Source organism: Vulpes lagopus, chromosome 2 (assembly GCF_018345385.1).
Source record: "Vulpes lagopus strain Blue_001 chromosome 2, ASM1834538v1, whole genome shotgun sequence".
NCBI lineage: Eukaryota > Metazoa > Chordata > Mammalia > Carnivora > Canidae > Vulpes > Vulpes lagopus.
Window position 1 is genome coordinate 64654650 of NC_054825.1, and position 20072 is coordinate 64674721.

The 20072-nt window shown below is 34.2% G+C and overlaps 1 protein-coding gene across 4 annotated transcripts in view; it reads left to right on the plus strand.

Moving 5' to 3' along the window:
• Positions 1 to 20072, plus strand: part of DMXL2 (Dmx like 2) — a 157326-nt gene that overhangs the window by 112275 nt on the left and 24979 nt on the right. For all 4 annotated transcript variants that reach the window (XM_041743964.1, XM_041743966.1, XM_041743965.1 and 1 more), the window contains exons 19-26: positions 1867 to 1977; positions 5665 to 5834; positions 9166 to 9263; positions 9689 to 9854; positions 11108 to 11372; positions 15343 to 16421; positions 16809 to 17000; positions 18562 to 18638. In XM_041743964.1, the coding sequence (XP_041599898.1) occupies positions 1867 to 1977; positions 5665 to 5834; positions 9166 to 9263; positions 9689 to 9854; positions 11108 to 11372; positions 15343 to 16421; positions 16809 to 17000; positions 18562 to 18638 (2158 nt within the window). The remainder of the gene's footprint in view (positions 1 to 1866; positions 1978 to 5664; positions 5835 to 9165; positions 9264 to 9688; positions 9855 to 11107; positions 11373 to 15342; positions 16422 to 16808; positions 17001 to 18561; positions 18639 to 20072) is intronic.

Below are 20072 nucleotides of genomic sequence, written 5' to 3' on the forward strand. Positions count from 1 at the left end.
TAATGATTATGAGGTGTTAGGTGCAATAGAGCAGAATTCTCCCCAGGAGAGTCTTAAGACTTTTTTGAAAGCTTTAGAGTTTTTACTCTGGGATATTAAGAAAATAGGTATTTATAATCCATGAAAAATAGTTTATAAACTTTCTGACTCAGAACTATATGATTGGCTGGGCAGTATAAAAATGGCTCATGCTGGTCCCAGTGTACTTTCATGAGGTAGATAAGGGAGGAATTAATGTCTCCATTTCACAGGTGGGAAGCTGAAGCTCAGAGTTTAAGTATGTTGCACATCTCAGTGAATAATTTCTAAGTAAATGAATTCTTCCAAATGGAATTAAAGGTGTTCCTGACTCTGCTTTTTTTTACCCGCCATATCCAGTTTTGTGACAACTGCTACCAATTCTCATATATCTAGGATCCAGTCATTTCTCACTACTTTTCTTACTACCACTCTAGTCCAAGTCACTGTTACCTCCTGCCTGGTTATTGAAGAAGTCTCCCAAAACTGCTTCATTCTTGTTACCTCAGTCTGTTGTCTACATAGGAACCAGTGATTAAAAACATTTAATCTCTTCTCTGCTCAGCATATACCAGTGGCTTGCTATCTCACTTTAGAATAAAAGCCAGATCCTTACGGAGGTCCACAAGGCCCTGTGTGATCTGTGTTCATTTTCATTCTACTCCATTGGCCTCCTTGCTGTCCCAGGAAGACACTAAACACATTCCAGTCTCAAGGCCTTTGCATATTTTGTGTTCTCAGTGTGGAAAGCTTTTTCCAAGTTTATGCCTGGCTCATTCCCTCACCTCCTCAAGTTTCTGCTGAGACATCATTGTCTTGGAAAGTTCTTCCCTGGGTATACTATATAAAATAGAATCCCCTTGTTCTAGTACTCCCTTTCTGTCAAGCCTACTTTTTATTTCTCTCCATAGCATTACTTTCTGCCAGATACATTGTTTTTTGTTTTTGTCTCCTAAAATGAAAGCACCATGAGAGGAGAGATTTTGTCTTATTCACTGTCAAATCCCCAGCACCTACACTGTGCCTTTCCTGTAGTAGGTACTTGATTTGTTGAATAAATAAATGAATGGGTGGATGAACAAAGATAGCTAATGGGAAGTAGAGCTGGAACTTAAACTTTGAGATTTTAAAACATTTTATATTCTTCTAGAAAATATTATTTGATTTAACATTCTTAGTACTTCCCAAGTGGCAGTTACTGGACTGGGTGCTGGACATAACTTTTGTGTTGCTTCTCCAACAGTGTCTATAATTTTAATGAAACTCCTCACACTTCATACCTTTGTGCAACTTTTAAATAGGAGTTAAGTTTGTGAAATCAGGTTAAGGTTCAACCTTAGCTTTGTAAAACTAGCCTAGGGAATTGAATTTTAAATCTTTCATAGTACTATATTTCAATTGAGCTAACCAGACTAGAAAATATTAGCTTTTTAATTAACAGTGATAATAAATAATGATTTCATTTTAGATATGTAATTCCTATCTTTTCAATCTCATCCAACTTTATGTGGGAAATGCTTCTTAAAATTGTACCTAGCTTACTATAGTTAATATATTTTTTATTGGATTTCAAGATTTCATTTATTATGAATAGCTGTAAGTACTGTTATTACCTATACTAATAGGGAATTATATTTTCCCCAGTCATTTTTTCATTTGAGAGTTTTTGTATTTACAAATACCTTTTGTAAAGATGTATTTCTTATAAAGATATTTGACTGTTAGCAAAGGGATACACTCAAACATATATCTTGTGTAAATCGTTATTATTGAATTTAATGCTTATTTCCTAATTATTTACTGGTTTGTGACAGTTTTCCTGAAACATATTTTCTATTTGCTTTATAGGAAGGGACACATTAGACGAGTGTGGTTTGAGATACTTGCTAGCTATGCGTTTGCACACGTGCCTTTTGACATCGTTGCCTCCTTTATACCGAGTGCAGCTACTTCATCAAGGTATTTAACTCCTTGTTTGGACCTTTCCACAACTTTTATTTCATATTGTAGTGGAATACTTGTATTTATATTTGTGTATAAGAATTAGCCAAGTCATTATATGCATACATCCTTAAGATCTTTTAGTCACATAGTACCCACTTACCCTTTTTCTGTGCCTCTTTCAGCTCTGTTCTGCAACTTTTGCTCTTCTATCTCAGTTTCTCAGACTTACTCACTAAAGTCAAAGTAGCTTAGTAGTAAACCTGGTATGCCTAAGGCCATAAGGGACTCCTGGGTGGCTCAGTGGTTGACCTGCCTTCAGCCCAAGACGTGATCCTGGAGTCCTGGGATCGAGTCCCACATAGGACTCCCTGCATGGAGCCTGCTTCTTCCTTTGCCTGTGTCTCTGCCTCTTTCTCTCTCTCCCTCTCTCTCTGTGTCTCTCATAAATAAATAAATAAAATCTTTTTTAAAAAAGTGGCCCTGAATTTCTTTGACAACTGATATATTTTCTTTAAAAATTGTGTGATTTTTGCCCTATGTATTATTATTTATGTTTATTTTAATATAAGCATTTTGTTATAAGTCATATACTCACAAGGAAAGCTGATGTTTCAGGAATATCTGCCCGATAGTAATGCAGTAGATTTGCATACTTGTAGTACACTGTCACATACCCTGATTTGAGATGTAAGGATTTATGTCAGCCCCCTAATTGACAGATTAAAAAAACTATAAAGTGACCTGCCAAGATATAGGGCTACTTATAGAGTTCGGAGCTAGAATCCCAGCCCAGTGCAGTTTTTATTAGACTATATTCCTTTTGAAACCAGCATCCTGGATGCAGTCCTATAAATAATGCTTTAGTATTGTAGGAACTAGAATACCAGGCTCTATAATTTCTTGGTCTTACCCATAACACTTACCCTTTACCCTCATGTAATTCTAAATAGCTGTCTGATATTCCATTGTGTTTCTAAACTGTGCTTCATCTATCCAGTCCTTTAATTTTGAAACAGATTTTGCTGGTTTTCTTTTCTATATGAATGATCACTGTGATGAATATTACTTTGCATATAGATATTTATGTATATATCTGATTATTTCCTCGTGTTACTTTCCAACAGTGGAATCCGAGGGCTTGAAAATTCTTAACTCTTTTTTTTAAGGTGGTTGTTTTTATTTTTAATGTTTCAGTCAACAGTTTACAGTATTGCCAGGCCGATATTCTAAATTCTGAATGTAACTGTACCTTAGTGTTTTTTTTTATTCAAGTATAATTAATATACAGTGTTAGTTTCAGGTATACAATATGATGATTCATCAATTCCATATACTTTTCAGTGTTCATCAAGATAAGCATACTCTTAAATCCTGTTCTGTTTCACCCATCTGCCTGCCCACCTCCCCTCTGGCAACCACCAGTTCTCTGTATTTAAGAGTGACATTTCTTAACTCTTGATAGGTATTGCCCCAGACAGAAACACTGTCTTCCATTATATTCCCAGAAGCAGTGTTTGATGATTCCAAAATTTAACCCACTGTTGACACTTGATACTATCACTGTATTGTTTTTTATTTAATTTTTTTGATATTATCATTTTAAACAATCTGTGCCATTCGATTAGGTTTAAAAAGTGGTATCTCAACAGTTCTTTTATATTTTAGTTTTAAATGATAGTGCTGAATCACTTAATGACCATTGAGGAATTGAGAATTCCATTTTTCCCTTTGATACAGGTAAAACACTGGACATAAGACGTGATTGGTATTATAGGAACAGTTTTCAGGGAAAGTTAAGTAGCCAGTATATAGGTAGAAAGGTTAAGAACAGAGAAAAACAAAGAATAGTTGTTATTGGTAGAGAAAAAATAAATTGATAAATAACTAACTACGTGTTGGTGCCCCTGTTCTTTTTCTTCTTAATATCTTTTCTTGGTATAGGATATGGGGCAAGTCACCTTAAACTCTGAAGTTTTGATTTTTTAACCTGTAAAATAGGGGGCTGATATAAATCCTTGTATCTCAAATCAGGGTGTGTGGCAGTGTGCTACAAGTATGCAAATCTACTGGATTACTATATGACAGATATTCCTCAAACAACAGCTTTACTTGTGAGTATATGACTTATGATACAATGCTTGTATTAAAATAAATAGTTAGGCTTCCACATATATTCACTGTGCTTTTAATCTTGCCTTCTGAACCTAATTCCCCTGACAACCTGTGTGTTTATTGTTCCCACTTAATCATACTAAAAGTTTAATCAATCCCATTCCACTTAAGGGTATGAAGTGTAATATATTTTACATTATTCTTTATATGATAAATTTGCAGTTAGCAAAGTTATTCTGTGTGTATTGCTGTGAAATAGCAACTTATAAAGCAAAGTGTCGGTAGTTTGATATAGTGATTATTTCTTAAATTGGGCAAAGATTTAAAAAGTGAGAAAATTAGTCTGCCTTTTAGGTTCCGAAAAACTACAAATTGATGTTATTAAATCTTGACCATTTCCCCCTAAATTTTTGGTGGCAGTCAAGGCTTGTTGCACTAATTTTTTTGTGCTGTGATTTCAAGCACAGTTGTATATAAATGTTAGCATAGGAAATTTAAAAGATTTAAGATTATTACTCAAAATAGTCATAATAAGTTTTCCTTTTATACTTTCTAAAGGAACTGTTGTAAAGCAGTAATGGTTAAGCTTGAAACTGTATTGGAAGTCTATATAGTAGTTGTTAATGAAAAAAATCGTATGTAGTAATATTGATGGTCTTAGAGCATTGAGAAGCCTGTACTGTAATGTACAGTACATCATTGACTTCAGACATGAGGTCCAAAATAGGTCCATATAGATGTCTATGTTGACCAGTTTGGCCTCTTTCCTAGGCTCCTCTGGTTCTTCCTGGCATTCCCCCTATGTGTCACCAGTGTGTCATTTTCCTTGTTTCCTCTTCACCTGCTCTAAGTGGAACGAAGTGTTATTAGAAGTTCAGCTGCTGCTGATAAACTCCCTCGTACTCCCACATCTGATAGTGTTGCCTCTAAAAGCGGCCTAGAGCCCTGTCAGTCTTCTACCAGGGCAAAAAGAGTTTGCCATATATCACCAGTGTTAGGCAGCTTTAAACTACTTTTAACCAAGATGCCGGAGGCAGAGAAATGTGTTCCCTGCTATTCCCTGCAACTTTACTGCAGGTTAGACTTCACTGTGAAATACGTAGTTCATTGGCTGTTTGGTTAAGTGGCGCAGTTTCCAGTAGTCGGTGCTAAGGAATATGGTCTGCAAGCAAGGGGCTTGCTGTGAAGAAACTGAAAAAACTCCCAAGGACACAGGCCGAGATATTTTGACTTGACCGGAGCTTTCACTGTTGATAAGTGTGGTGCGTGTACGTGTGTGTGTATGTATAAATGACCCGATGTCCAAATATCTTTCCAGTGGTTAAGTTTTAGTGCCTATGTTTTTGCAGAGAAAAAAGCAAATGTTTTGGAAAAAAGAGGTTTTTGGTTTTGTATATTCTGCTATTGCTCCATGTGTTTAGAAGCGTGTAGTGTAAAACTGAGTGAGGAAAGACTTCCTTTTACTTTTTTTTTTTTTTTCCTGCTTGGAAATTCTTCCCAGAGTGAATAAATACATGACTGTGTGAAAAATTGTTTTTTGTTCTTTTTTGATATAGTTCTGAAGGTTATTATTTTGTATTTCTAATTTAGGTGTGTCTACCTGCCACTTTGCCTGGGCTTTTCATTCTGAGGCTGAGGAGGAACTGATTAATATGATTCCGGCCATTCAGAGAGGGGACCCTCAGTGGTCTGAGTTAAGAGCTATGGGAATAGGTTGGTGGGTCAGGAATATTAACACTCTTCGAAGATGCATTGAAAAGGTAACTTTACTTCATTGGATGCTTAAGTTAAAAAAAATTTTGGTGGGACACTTGGGTGGCTCAGCAGTTGAGCATCTGCCTTCAGCTCAGGGCATGATCCTGGAGTCCCGGGATCGGGTCCCACGTCGGGCTCCCTGCATAGAGCCTGCTTCTCCCTCTGCCTGTGTCTCTGCCTCTCTCTCTGTGTCTCTCATGAATAAATAAATAAAATCTTTTTAAAAATCTTAAAGGATAAAAGATACTGTCTTCCAGAAAATCTGTTGTAGGGAATTAGTTTGTACATCTTGAGATCTTGAGAATTTCTTAAATAAAAAGTTTTTGAGATTCCAAAAACTTGACCTTTATGAAATGTTTCTGTAGTATATCAGTTGCCTTTTACCATACATACTGAGTTTATAATATTTATAGAATTGCATGTTTTCTGCTATCAGTTGAGGTATGTCTTGGTTGAGAAAATTCAGAGTTCTTTTTTTTTAAATAACTGGCAGTATGTCATGGATATGAAAAGTACAACACAGGGAATGTAGTCAGTAAAGTTGTAATAACATTGTACTGTGACAGATGGCAACTGCACTTACTGTGGTGAGTGCTGCATAATGTATGGTATTGTCAAATCGCTGTTATACATCCAAAACTATATTTTAACATTGAATGTTGGGTGGGAGGATGGGGTAACTGGGTGATGGGCACTAAGGAGGGCCCTTGATGGGATGAGCACTAGGTGTTACACTGTGTGTTGACAAATTGAATTTAAATAAAAATTAAATTTAAAAATTAAGAAAAAAACATTGGATGTCAACTATACTTCAATAATAATATTTACAAAAGAAAACACAGAAATCTAAATTTAGAAAAGAAACTTCAGTTCTTTTCAGATATGTACACTATAGATATAAAAACTCTTTTTATATAAAGGATTCTCTGTGTGGCTACATTAATAAATAGCAAACTTCCTTTGCATACTTAAAATACCATTCAATAAAAGGTTTTGTTTGTGTGCACTTGAGGAATATATCTGTGGCAGCAAATTAAACATGCTATAAATTTTTTTAAGACAGGCTTTTGGAATCCATTTTCTGGTAGATTCCCTTTAGAAAAAAATTTGTCCAATAATTTGTTAGTGGAAGCTGAAAGCTCTTTCAGTGTTGCAGTAACAGACTGTTACTGAGCACCTACTGTGTGCCAGGTTGGTGCTGGTTGCTTTTCATAGATTATTTCATATAATCTGACCCTGTGTTAGCATCTCCATTTCCACATGTTGGACTAGATCTAGAGAGGTTAAGTAACCCACACGCTCCTGGCATTTTTAAGTATTAGACTGAGTCTGTGCCCTTTCTACTCTACGGGGGTTAGAAAGGTGAAATTCTCATTTGTTGTTTACTTGTAGGAGTTCATTGAAATTCCCCCAGGTACAATTAATGATACTACATTTGTGAAGTATAGATTTATTTCTCCCAAGAGGAATTCATTTCTCTACAGTAGTCGTCATCAAATTTTAGTGTGTCCAAAGAATCACCTGGCAAACTTTATTTAAAGTGCATATTCCCTCAGGCCCATTTTCATTTGGTAAATTGAGGGTGATTAGAGATGTGCTGTCTTCATCTCAGTTAGCATCCTGAGATTCTGGTGTTCATCATGGCCCTCAGATCAGTTTTGAAATGTAAGCACAGAAGTGCCATTTTCTTGTTACATGTAAAATTGACAATAAGATACCAGTATTTCTGTCTTGAAAATAGGCACAAATGTAAGAAGGAATTTATTCTCACACCAACCAAGTAATGTAGTTTCTGGTATGTAGGGCAAGTTAATTGTTACAGCATGTATATAACACAATACATTAAATTTTTTATATTCTAAAGCAATGAGAAAGAGGACATCTTTGAAATGTTTCAGATGTCTACAAAGATCTTTTTAATTCCATCAACAGTTGGTTGTGTCATATAATTATTTCTGATATGTTACATACGATTTATTTCCACAAGAGATTATCTCTTAAAATCGCATCAGAGTTACAATAATTTTTTGCCTTAAGATATATATTATAAATCCTTAGCTAAAAATGAACAAAAATTTCTCTAAAATTATTAAACATCAGAATTAAAATTATTAAACATCCGAATACTAAGTTAAATGACTGAAGGCAGAAAAAAATACCAAAAACGTAGAAGAGAAATAAGATAAACAAGTATTGAGAATACAGCATTTTTGTGACTCAATTTCTCCTTCTCCCATGCCTTGGTAGTTTCTTTACTATGAGTCACTGTGAGCTAATTGTTGTTTCTTATTATTATATCTCTCAACTTAGTGATTTCCAGAAGTTATTTAAGTGTCTTTGAAAAACTTAGATATGGTCTGTATGGTAATTGTGTTCAAAACAATATAATTATATATACAGTAATGTTACTGGCTTAATTCTTAAACTTAACACTGAGTTGATTGGTTCAGCATGAATTCGGCAGTTTTGGTTATAAGCTCCCAAGGAGAGTATATCAGTCATGTGCTCACTTAGACACTTTCTCATGGAATTTCTAAGAAATGAAATATGTAAGCTCTTCAAAATAATGGAGTTTCAGCCTTCTGTATTTTAATTACATGCCAGAAAGAAGGTGTCAGTCTTTTAGAATCATTAAAATTTGATTGGAAAAATACCAGCAAAGAATTTTTTTAAAAAACAGTGGAACACTTATTTTTGTCTGTAATTTTTTAAGTGTGTGTGTTATAGTTGATATTCACAGGTGTCTGTATCAATATGAGTTGAAGGAGCTTAAATTGTGAAATTGCATAGCCTGTAGAAGTTATTAGCATTTTGGCTTTTATAAAACATTAAGAAATGTAACATTTAATTTTCATGAAGAAGATCATATCTATTGAATATTCTGCCTTTTTTTTGTTGTTTCCTAGGGTAGATAGTTTTATTACCACTGGGATTCTAATCCCTTTTCCACACTTTTTACTGTGTAGCCTTAGGCAATTCATTTAACCTCTCTGTGTCTCCATTGTGGCCTATATAAAAATAAGGATAATTCTCATGAATTGTGGTCGTTTAAGTAAGATAAATAAAAGGCAGTTAGATTGGTGCTTGGTACATGGTAAGTAATCCGTAAATGCTAGTTGCTATTATTATTTTTATTAAAATTACATACAAATGGTTGTCTCTCAGAGTATATATCATAAGCTACTGGAGATTGTGGAATATAGCAAACTTTTTTCAATCTCCATGGTTCCAATCAGTCATGTAAGATAAGAGCAGGGAACCAGTAATTGTTGGTTAATTGGTTGTAATTCTTTTATAAAATAGTCAACTTAATAGAACATTTTATTTACCATTTAGGTTGCCAAGGCTTCTTTTCAAAGGAACAATGATGCCTTGGATGCTGCATTATTCTACCTTTCCATGAAGAAGAAAGCAGTGGTATGGGGTCTGTTTAGGTAAATTGCCTCAACATTATACATGATTTAATGAAATGAAGATTGTACTGCAAATCTCTGATGCTAATACTTTTGAAAGTACTTAGATATATGAGCTTGACCAGATCAGCTTACTTTTTTGTATCTTGGTTCCTTTATCTGCAAAAAACTGGGCATAAATTGGTTCAGCTTAACATAAAGGGTGAAGTATTGTTAAAAAAAAGTTGATAAAAGCATTTTGAAAAGTACACAATGCTCCTGTGTACTGTTTATGTGTATATAAGGATTTTGAGCTTTCCTTATTAGAAGTGAAGCTTGGTAACAGACGCCTATTACTGAAGTTGCTGTTTTTGATGGATGTTTGGGGTTATTTTCACATATTGTGCAAAGGATTCAAAATATTTTAGATTTCCTTTAACCGCTGATACTTGTGTTCTCGTTCCCAGGTCCCAGCATGATGAAAAGATGACAACATTTTTCAGCCACAACTTTAATGAAGATAGATGGCGTAAAGCTGCTTTGAAAAATGCTTTCTCTTTACTTGGAAAACAACGCTTTGAACAATCTGCTGCCTTTTTCTTGTTAGCCGGCTCATTGAAAGATGCCATAGAGGTATGAATAAAGAAAACATGTTGTGAGATATTTGTAGGAGATTGAAACCCTGAAAAGGTTGTAGAGTAGACTGTAATTTTCTGTCTGGTAACTACAGAGGTCACCAAACTTAAACAGTGGTATAGTAACAAGCAAAATTATAAATCAATTCAAGTGTGAAACATAAACCAAAAATTTTATATAGGGAATATGGTACGCTTCAAGTGTATATGCATGAAAAAATGGCAAAAAATGGTTTATGAATACTTTCTTCCTAGCTATTTATGATTCTAAGCTATTTCAAGTCTGCATAGGTCACAACCTCCTCCTTTGGGGTAGATAGGCAGCTACTTTTAAGTTCTTTTTTTTTCCCAAATGAAATTCATAGATAAGGAACTGGAATTGCTATTTGTACTGTTTGTAATGTAGTTGTCCTAGGTATTTGAAAATGAATGAAAGAGGTAAGACTTTGCATTTTTTTGATATATACGATTAAGAGAGAAATTATGAATGTTGCTGTTATGAGACCTTCCTCCTAGGATAGTTATTGTCATTATGAACAATCCAAACAGGTGAAGGAAAAATAAGAAATAATTGGAAATAATATGTTATAGAAGAAATAGGAAGTATTCAATGAAGAGAAGTTCTCTATATTTAGGAGTAGTCATATTTCAAAATTATCTCTGGTGTATGATTTTTTAAATTAACAAATATTTATAATTTTGACATGGGAATTTTAACCTAAAGATAATCAGGAGAAGAGAAATAGTGATTGAGAGATATTTATGTTGCCTGAATGATCTCAAATACTCTATATAAGTAATTAAATTAGAATATAAACTCACAGAGAATAAAGAATATGTTGCTTTATTTCATGTTATTTGTTTTGTAATTAGAATGTCCTTTTAAAATGGTAGCAATTGTATTTATGTGGAAATGTATTTTGAAATTAAGAGGAACTGATGTATATATAAATTCAAATGTTGTAAGTATATTTAATTTAAATTGACAAATCTGAAATGATGCTGATATTTGTCTTATGCTTATTTTAAAAATGATCTTTCTAGGCTAGAAGCTGCTAAGTTCTAGTTTCTTTTCTTCTTGCTATTCCTTAATCTCATATCAAGCAGTCATTTAACTGCCTTTTACTGTCTCAACCTCTGGACCCCTCCCACCACTAGGAGAATATAAATGGTAGATTTCAGGGTATTAGTGGAATATTTCATATATCTAAGTAGTTATTATTAAATAAGTATTAATATTTGAATTTATAGGTATGTCTTGAAAAAATGGAAGATATTCAGCTAGCCATGGTTATTGCTCGTTTATATGAATCTGAATTTGAGACTTCATCCACTTATATATCCATCCTAAATGAGAAGATTTTGGGTTGTCAAAAGGATGGCTTAGGTTTCGATTGCAAAAGATTACATCCTGATCCTTTCCTGCGTAGTCTTGCCTATTGGGTAATGAAAGACTATACCCGAGCTTTGGACACGTTATTGGAACAAACACCAAAGGATGATGATGAACATCAAGGTAGGACATTGTGGCTTTCTCTTTTTAATTATTTTTTTTTATTTTTAAAGATTTTTATTTATTTGAGAGAGAGAGAATGAGCAGTGGGGTGAGGCAGAGGGAGAGAGAGAGGGAAAGGGAGAAGCAGACTCCCTGCTGAGCAGGAAGCCTAATGTGGGGCTCAGCCCTAAGACCCTGATATCATGAGGTGAGCTGAAGGCAACTGCATAACTGAATGAGCCACCCAGGTACCCCCTCCCCCCCCTTTTTTTTTTAGATTTTATTTTTAAGTAATCTCTACACCCAATGTGGGCCTCAAATGTACAACCGTAAGGTCAGAAGAGTCAAATGGTCCATCAACTGAGCCAGCCAGGTGCCCCTCTTTTTCTTTTTTAAAAGAAGCCTGTTTCTTTTCTTTTCTTTTCTTTTCTCTTTTCTTTTCTTTTCTTTTCTTTTCTTTTCTTTCTTTCTTTCTTTCTTTTTTCTTTTTTAAATATTATTTACTTATTTATTCATGAGAGACACACAGAATGAGGCAGAAATACAGGCAGAGGGAGGAGAAGCAGGCTCCGTGTAAGGAGCCTGCCATGGGACTCGATCCCGGGAATCCAGGATCATACCCTGAGCCAAAGGCAAACGCTCAACCGCTGGGCCACCCAGGCATCCCAAAAGAAGACTGTTTCTAAACTTATGTTTATTTAGAAAAAAAATACAAAACTAAAAACAATTATATTAAGTTGAGGCATAAATAATTTTTACACATTGTATAGCTCTTTCCATATAATTATACAGCCAGTTTTCTTTTTTTTTTTTAAAGTAGGAATTTTGGCTGTTCACATATTGGTTTTGTGCATGAACTTTTTTATTCTTGTGTGATAAGCTTTCTTTACTTCTAGTTATCCCAAATAATTTAGATTTTTTAAAAGCAGCTGGAGGACATTTATTAGTACTCTGCAATACTTTTTTAAAAATGGAACATTTTAAGTGTCAGTAGAATAGTTAAATGAATTATCGTATATCCATACCACAGAAATAGTGTGCCATTAGAAAATGAGGTAGATCAATGTATTAATATATGCTGTATTATTAAGTGAAGCAAAAAGATGCAGAACAGTGTGAAAGAGCACATTCTTGTTGCTTTTTATTTACATGTGCATGTTGCAAATGTGTTTGCATGTACATACTGCATCTAGTTTCCCTCTTCCTCTCCCTTTGCTGTTTGCTGGAACAAATCAAAAGAAACTGAGTACTGGGGCACCTGGTGGCCCAGTCAGTTAAGCCTCCAACTCTTGATTTTGGCTCAGGTTGTGCTCTCAAGGTGGTGAGATTGAGCCCGGTGCCAGACTCGGTACTGGGTATGGAAACTGCTTAAAATTCTCTCCCTCTTTTACCCCAACCCCACTTCTGCTTTTTATTGCTTTCTCTAAAATAAATAAATAAATAAATAAATAAATAAATAAATAAATAAATAAATAATAATTTTAAAAAAAAACCTGAATACTGATTACTGGTTACTTTTGGGGAATAGGTGTGGGGAGATCCATGCTTTTACTTTGTATTTTGTGCTTTCTGTAGTTGTAATTGGATGATGAGTATTAATACTTGGAGGGCACTTGTGATAAACACTGGGTGTTATATGTAAGGGCTAAATCACTGAATGCTACTCCTGAAACTAATATTACCCTATATGTTAACTAACTCAAAATTAAATGAAAACTTGAAAAAAAATTATTTTGTCATGTATTATTTTTAAATGCTAAAAAAACTTACGGGGTACCTGGGTGGCTCAGTCACTTAAGGGTCTGCCTTTGGCTCAGGTCATGATCCTGGAGTCCTAGGACTGAGCCCCTCAGAGGGAGTCTGCTTCTCCTCTGACCCTCCTCTCTCATATCCTCTCTCTCAAATAAAAATATAATCTTTAAAAAAATTTTTTAAGAATAAAAAGGCTTGCTTACATGGATAAAGAGATTAGGGACCCATTTTTATATTCTTCTTTATAAAGAAGAAATATTTTAATAAACAATATAAATTTTAAAGGAAAGGAAATAAAACCATTAGAAGAAAAATAGGTATCTGAGTTTCCCAGGTAATTTTAATAAAATGTGCACAGTCTCCTACCATTCTCATCATAGATTTATTTTGAAGCAAATTCCAGCATATTATTTCTTTTGTAAACATTTCAAAATGAATCTCCAGAAAGTAAGGACTATTAAACGTAACACATATCACTGTAACAAAATTTGATTAATAATGAAATGGGCAATGTTCAGATTTTCCTGTTGTCTCATAAAATGTTATACAATTGATTTGTTTGAATCAAGATTCAAATGAGGCATATATGTTATGATTAGTTAAGGTGCCTCTTTTGCCTACTTTAATTCATAGTTTTTCCTTCTTTTTCTTGTCCTTTGAAATAAAGTCAGATTGTTTATTTTGTGATTTCTCACTTAATAGAATTTGTTGGTTGTGTCCCTTTTCTGTCACTTCATGTGTTTTTTTCCCCATGTTCTCTATATTTCCTATAAATTGGTAATTAATATCCTAGATACTTTTTTTGGATTTTTGGCAGAAATATTTTATGGTGATATGGAGTACTTCTATCAGGGAACTCATAATGTTTGCTTGTTTTGCTTATTGTATAAACAGCCATCAGTGATCACTGCATAGATTTTTTATTTCATTAATGTCTGTAAAATTACGATATTCTAATTGTGTCATTTTATTTTTCCTTTATGAGTTGGAATTCTTCTCTAGGAGTACAGTCTCCCTTAGCTGTTTGATTACTCTGAAATTCAGTAGTATATGTAGTGAAGGGAGCATAAATGTTTGATTCTTTCTCTTTACCAGTTTTCAAAATAATAGTTTGGTTCACTAACATACTACAAAGGTGACTAATTAGCTTTTATATTCATTTGAGTTATTTGAACTCACAGATTTAGATAGATTTGCGTTTGAATCCATTGTAGTTTATTATTAGGGAGGCTCAGACGATCTCATTTCTAACCAGGGGAGCCTCTACAAGTTATTGAATCCTATTGATATTATTCCTTGATAGTTTCTTTGCTTTCTGCTATGGCATGATGTTTCAGGCTCATCTTGTACATTTAATGCCCCAGAGCTGGAAATGGCCATCCTTCCAAAGGATCCTGGTTCCTTTTAAGTGTGGGAATAATAGAGACTACAGCCTGGGCATAGGGATCCTCATTTGCTATTGATTTTGATTATTGTGTCTAAGCTGTTTTAATAAATGGAGCTAGTATGTATATGTATTTTTTAACCTGAGAATTCATGAGCTCACACTGAAAATTTTAATTCAATATAGATTATAGATTTCTTTTTAGATTTTATACTTCTGTCTTATAATGAAAAGCTTGAATTCTCATAGCATTAACCTACTTGTTATTTTATACATAAATGATCGCTTGAGAATAATGATGCAAAATTTTTCATAGCAACATGATTACTGAGAGCAGGTTAAGCTTTTTTTTTTTGCAGTTATTTTTATAACTTTTTTTATGGTATATACCAGTAAGGATGTATAGCCAAATTACTTATTTTAAAGTCACTTTATAGTTCCTCTTTGTGTAGTTACACTACCAGCTTGATATACAGAATCACTTTTTAAAATTTTGCTGTTGTTTTTTTTTCAAATTTAATTTTTCTTTCTATATAAAATGTTGACATGGTTTTGAAATGAAATATATAAAACCAAGATATTTTCAGAGAGATCTAGCTTCTTTCCTGATCTCTCCATTCCTGTTCTTCCCTCTCTTTTTAGGGAACCAATTAAACATTTTTTAGATGTTTTCTTTCCATTTAAAAAATAAAAGCAATGTTTATCTATATGTTTATATATATATGTGTGTGTGTATTATTATACATATAATATTTGGGTATTCTTATTTCGAGGAAATCTTGACATATTTTATTCTTTTGTAATATAAGTGCAAATTAACATAATATCTTGTGACTGTATGTTTTATTTCTATAGTTATCATCAAATCTTGTAACCCAGTGGTGTTTAGTTTCTACAACTACCTTCGAACTCATCCTTTGCTTATTCGAAGAAACCTTGCCTCCCCTGAAGGAACTTTGGCAACCTTAGGTCTCAAAACTGAAAAAAACTTTGTTGATAAAATTAATCTTATAGAAAGAAAATTATTCTTTACCACTGCAAATGCTCATTTTAAAGTTGGATGCCCTGTTCTAGCCTTGGAGGTACTCTCCAAAATTCCAAAAGTTACCAAAATATCAGCCTTACCTTCAAAACAAGGTCAGCCTGACTCAATTCCTAAAAAAATGGATGATGTACCTTCAGAATCAAAGATTCTGAGTGATGACAATAAAAGTTCTGGCATTGATTGGTCAAATGTAACTTCATCACAGTTTGACTGGAGCCAGCCAATAGTGAAAGTTGATGAGGAACCTCTTAACCTTGATTGGGGTGAAGAGCATGATAGTGCCTTAGAAGAAGAGGAAGAAGATGCTGTTGGTTTAATAATGAAAAGTACAAATGCCAGGGAGACAGATAGACAAGATGAGAAAGCCTCAGACCCTAATGTATTACTGACTCCTCAGGAAGAGGACTGTCTGGAAGGTGATACTGAAGTTGATGTGATTGCTGAACAACTAAAATTCAGAGCTTGTTTAAAGATCCTTATGACAGAACTAAGAACATTGGCTACAGGTTATGAAGTAGATGGTGGAAAACTCAGATTTCAACTCTATAACTGGCTTGAAAAGGAAATTGCTGCCCTGCATGAGATATGTAACCATGAATCAGTTATTAAAGAGTATACCAGTAAAACATACTCCAAGGTAGAAAGTGATCTTCTGGACCAGGAAGAAATGACGGACAAACCAGACATAGGTTCCTATGAGCGGCACCAAATAGAAAGACGGAGATTGCAGGCAAAACGAGAACATGCAGAAAGACGAAAGTTGTGGTTACAGAAAAATCAAGATCTTCTGAGAGTGTTTCTTAGTTACTGTAGCCTTCATGGGGCCCAGGGTGGTGGACTGGCCTCAGTAAGGATGGAACTCAAATTTTTGCTACAAGAATCCCAGCAGGTATGAACTTCACTTTTCTTTTCAGGCTTGGTTATTTTAATAATTTTAATAGCTCTTTTTATTAGCTAACCTAAATATGTCCAGCTTCTTTGCTTGTAGGAGGCAGATATTTATGCTCTGCATGGGTCTTTGTTGATCAGAATTTTAGTGATTATGAGTAGGCTTAACAGCTTGAGAGCACAGCTGTGTCGCATTCAATTCATCTTTATATCTTCTGTGTCTCACATAGCAACTGGTACAGATTGGGTGCTCAATAAATTTTTGTAGAATGAGTGAATAAGTACATACTGCTTTTATTCAGTTGTTCATCACCGGTATTTTTATCATGTAACTATTAGTTTTTTCATTTTAACTACTTTGCAAAAAATAATCTACTGTAACCCACAGGAGACCACAGTGAAGCAGCTCCAGTCTCCACTTCCATTGCCTACCACCCTACCTCTGCTTTCAGCAAGTATTGCTTCAACAAAAACAGTCATAGCTAATCCTGTATTATACCTAAATAATCACATCCATGATATACTTTACACTATTGTTCAAATGAAAACACCACCTCACCCCAGTGTTGGAGATGTGAAGGTATGTCAAGTTTATGATCAGTTGATATTGTACACATTGAGAAGGTAAATATTGTACACATTGAGAAGGTAAATATTGTACACATTGAGAAGGTAAATATTGTACACATTGAGAAGGTAAATACTTGTCTTCTGGTTTGAACTTAAAGGAATATTTTAAAGTGCTCTTAACGTGCTACTTTCCCAGTCCTGATCAGTGGAAGACTCTTTATGGAAAAGCAATTTAAGATAGGCAAATAATTTTTGATTATGGAATTTTCTAGACAGTATTCTTGCCTCTTAATATTTCTTTAAATCCTTCACTCTCCTTAAATGAACCAGTAATTGAGAAATGTTTATGACTATATGCCAAGATATATGAAAATATAAGCTCAGGGAATATCTTTGAGAGAACCAGGGCTGATCAGAAATATCCCAAAGTACTCTCACTACTATTTCCATGGTGGTTGTGTTTATTGGATGCTCTGCAGTATTAGGGGCAATCAAGATTTTGACAGACTTACTACCCCCAAATAAACCCATACCCTGTATTGAAAACTTAAGAACAGATAGATTCCAAGAAGCACTAGGAAGGAAGCTTGGTAGGATTTGAAATTGATCAGACTACCTCTGTGCTAGCCTGTGTGTTGTGCTATGCTTTTCCAGTTCCAGTGGCTGATGTCATTTCAGGTCCCAAGCATTTTTTTTTTTCTTTTGTTTGAAAGGCATGTTTGACCTCTGGTAGTATATTTTTCTGAACAATTTACTGGTTACATCAACCTATTAGAGACTTCTAATCCATAGCATGAATTAATTTGTATCGGTATTTTTGCAGAGATTGCTTAAATTATTTGTTCAGTGAATATGGACACTTAGAAAAGGCATTAAATGCATATAAATTATAAGGAAACATTTCCAGTTTCTAGAAATTTGGATAAGGCTTTCAAAGAGTATTAAACTGATTTCTAAGGTCCCTTCAAATTTTAACATTTTATGAATCTGAAAATGTTGATTCAATATTAGCATTTTTAGGATGTAGTTTTTATATTGATAATTTTTAAACTCTAAATTTAAAATTCTAAGAGTATACACTACTCTTAAGTACTAAGTAAACTACTTGCTTTCTGAAAAATCAGCCATTTCACACAGTGATTGATATATCTAAACATTTAATTCATTCTTGGTAAGATCAACTATTTATTTCATCAAGGGAAATTTTATAAGGCAGTTTAAATAAAAGCTCTGAAAATTGTATACTTATTTTGGTTCTGCTTTTTTTTGGAATATTAATCTTGAAGCTAATCATTAGGTAGAACAGCCCATTGGCACTTTACTCAGAGCCTGGTAAATGGCAGGGTCACAGTAAGTAAATATTTGATAAAGATGTGTTTGAATCAATTAGCTTTGTTTTGGGCATGCATATTAAGTTAGGTGTTATTTTAGAAGTTTTAAAGTAGAATTCGTTAGTCTTAGGATCTAGTCTTATGATATTGCTAGTTTGCTGGGTGTTTTCTAATATTTAAAATATTACTATTGTATAGAAATGTTAGTATAAAATGTAATTGTGGCTGTTTTGGTTTTAGGTGCATACACTTCATTCACTAGCAGCATCACTTTCTGCATCAATTTACCAGGCATTATGTGACAGTCATAGCTACAGGTAAAAAAAAAAATCATGTTAAATTATTAATATAGCAAAAGTATTAAACTGTCCAGGGTTTATATCAAGTTCTATTTCCTAGTGACAGAAAAATCCTCAAAAATGACTGCCTTGTAGGGTAGCCCAGGTGGCTCAGCGGTTTAGCGCCGCCTTCAGCCCAGGGCCTGATCCTGGAGACCCAGGATTGAGTCCCATGTCGGGCTCCTTGCATGGAGCCTGCTTCTCCCTCTGCCTCTGTCTCTGCCCCCCTCTCTCTCTGTCATGAATAATGAATAAAATCTTTTTTTTTTTTTTGAATAAAATCTTTTAAAAAAATGACTGCCTTGTATACTTTGGTAGATGAGAAAGAATGAGAAATAGAATAGCTTTAATTTAGCTGTCACCTAGTAACAACAGAGGCATATAGAAAATGATAAATAGTAAATAGAAATGATCATCATCACTGTCTTTTTTTATTTTAAAAGAATTTTTCACTATTCAAAATAATTTATAATATGAAGTTTTCTAATTTTTTTTTCCTTAAGAACGGTTTCTTTTAGCATTGGATTAGCTCCTATTTGTTTAACTGGTTTTCAGTTGAAAGAGAAAATGCTTTTAAAAAACTCAAAAAGTACGTTTCTTAAATAGAATTATTAAAATCATAGAATGTACATAGAATATAAAAGTCTTTGGAAGTGATATCAATAAGAAATAATGGTTTAAATTTTCCTAAGGATCAGATTACCTTTATCAGTGTATACTGTGCATTTTAATGATGAGGGGAATATAAGTAGTAGGAAATCCAATCACTTGGACAGATGACCCAGATTTATTTTATTTTTATTTTTTTAATAATAAATTTATTTTTTAATGGTGTTCAATTTGCCAACATACAGAATAACACCCAGTGCTCATCCCGTCAAGTGCCCCCCTCAGTGTCTGCCACCCAGTCACCCCCACCTCCCGCCCTCCTCCCCTTCTACCACCCCTAGTTCGTTTCCCAGAGTTAGGAGTCTTCATGTTCTGTCTCCCTTTCTGATATTTCCCACTTATTTTTTCTCCTTTCCCCTTTATTTCCTTTTACTATTTTTTATATTCCCCAAATGAATGAGACCATATAATGTTTGTCCTTCTCTGATTGACTTATTTCACTCAGCATAATACCCTCCAGTTCCATCCACGTCGAAGCAAAGGGTGGGTTTTTGTCGTTTCTAATGGCTGAGTAATATTCCATTGTATACATAGACCACATCTTCTTTATCCATTCATCTTTCGATGGACACTGAGACTCCTTCCACAGTTTGGCTATTGTGGACATTGCTGCTAGAAACATCGGGGTGCAGGTGTCCTGGCGTTTCATTGCATCTGTATCTTTGGGGTAAATTCCCAGCAGTGCAATTGCTGGGTTGTAGGGCAGATCTATTTTTAACTCTTTGAGGAACCTCCACACAGTTT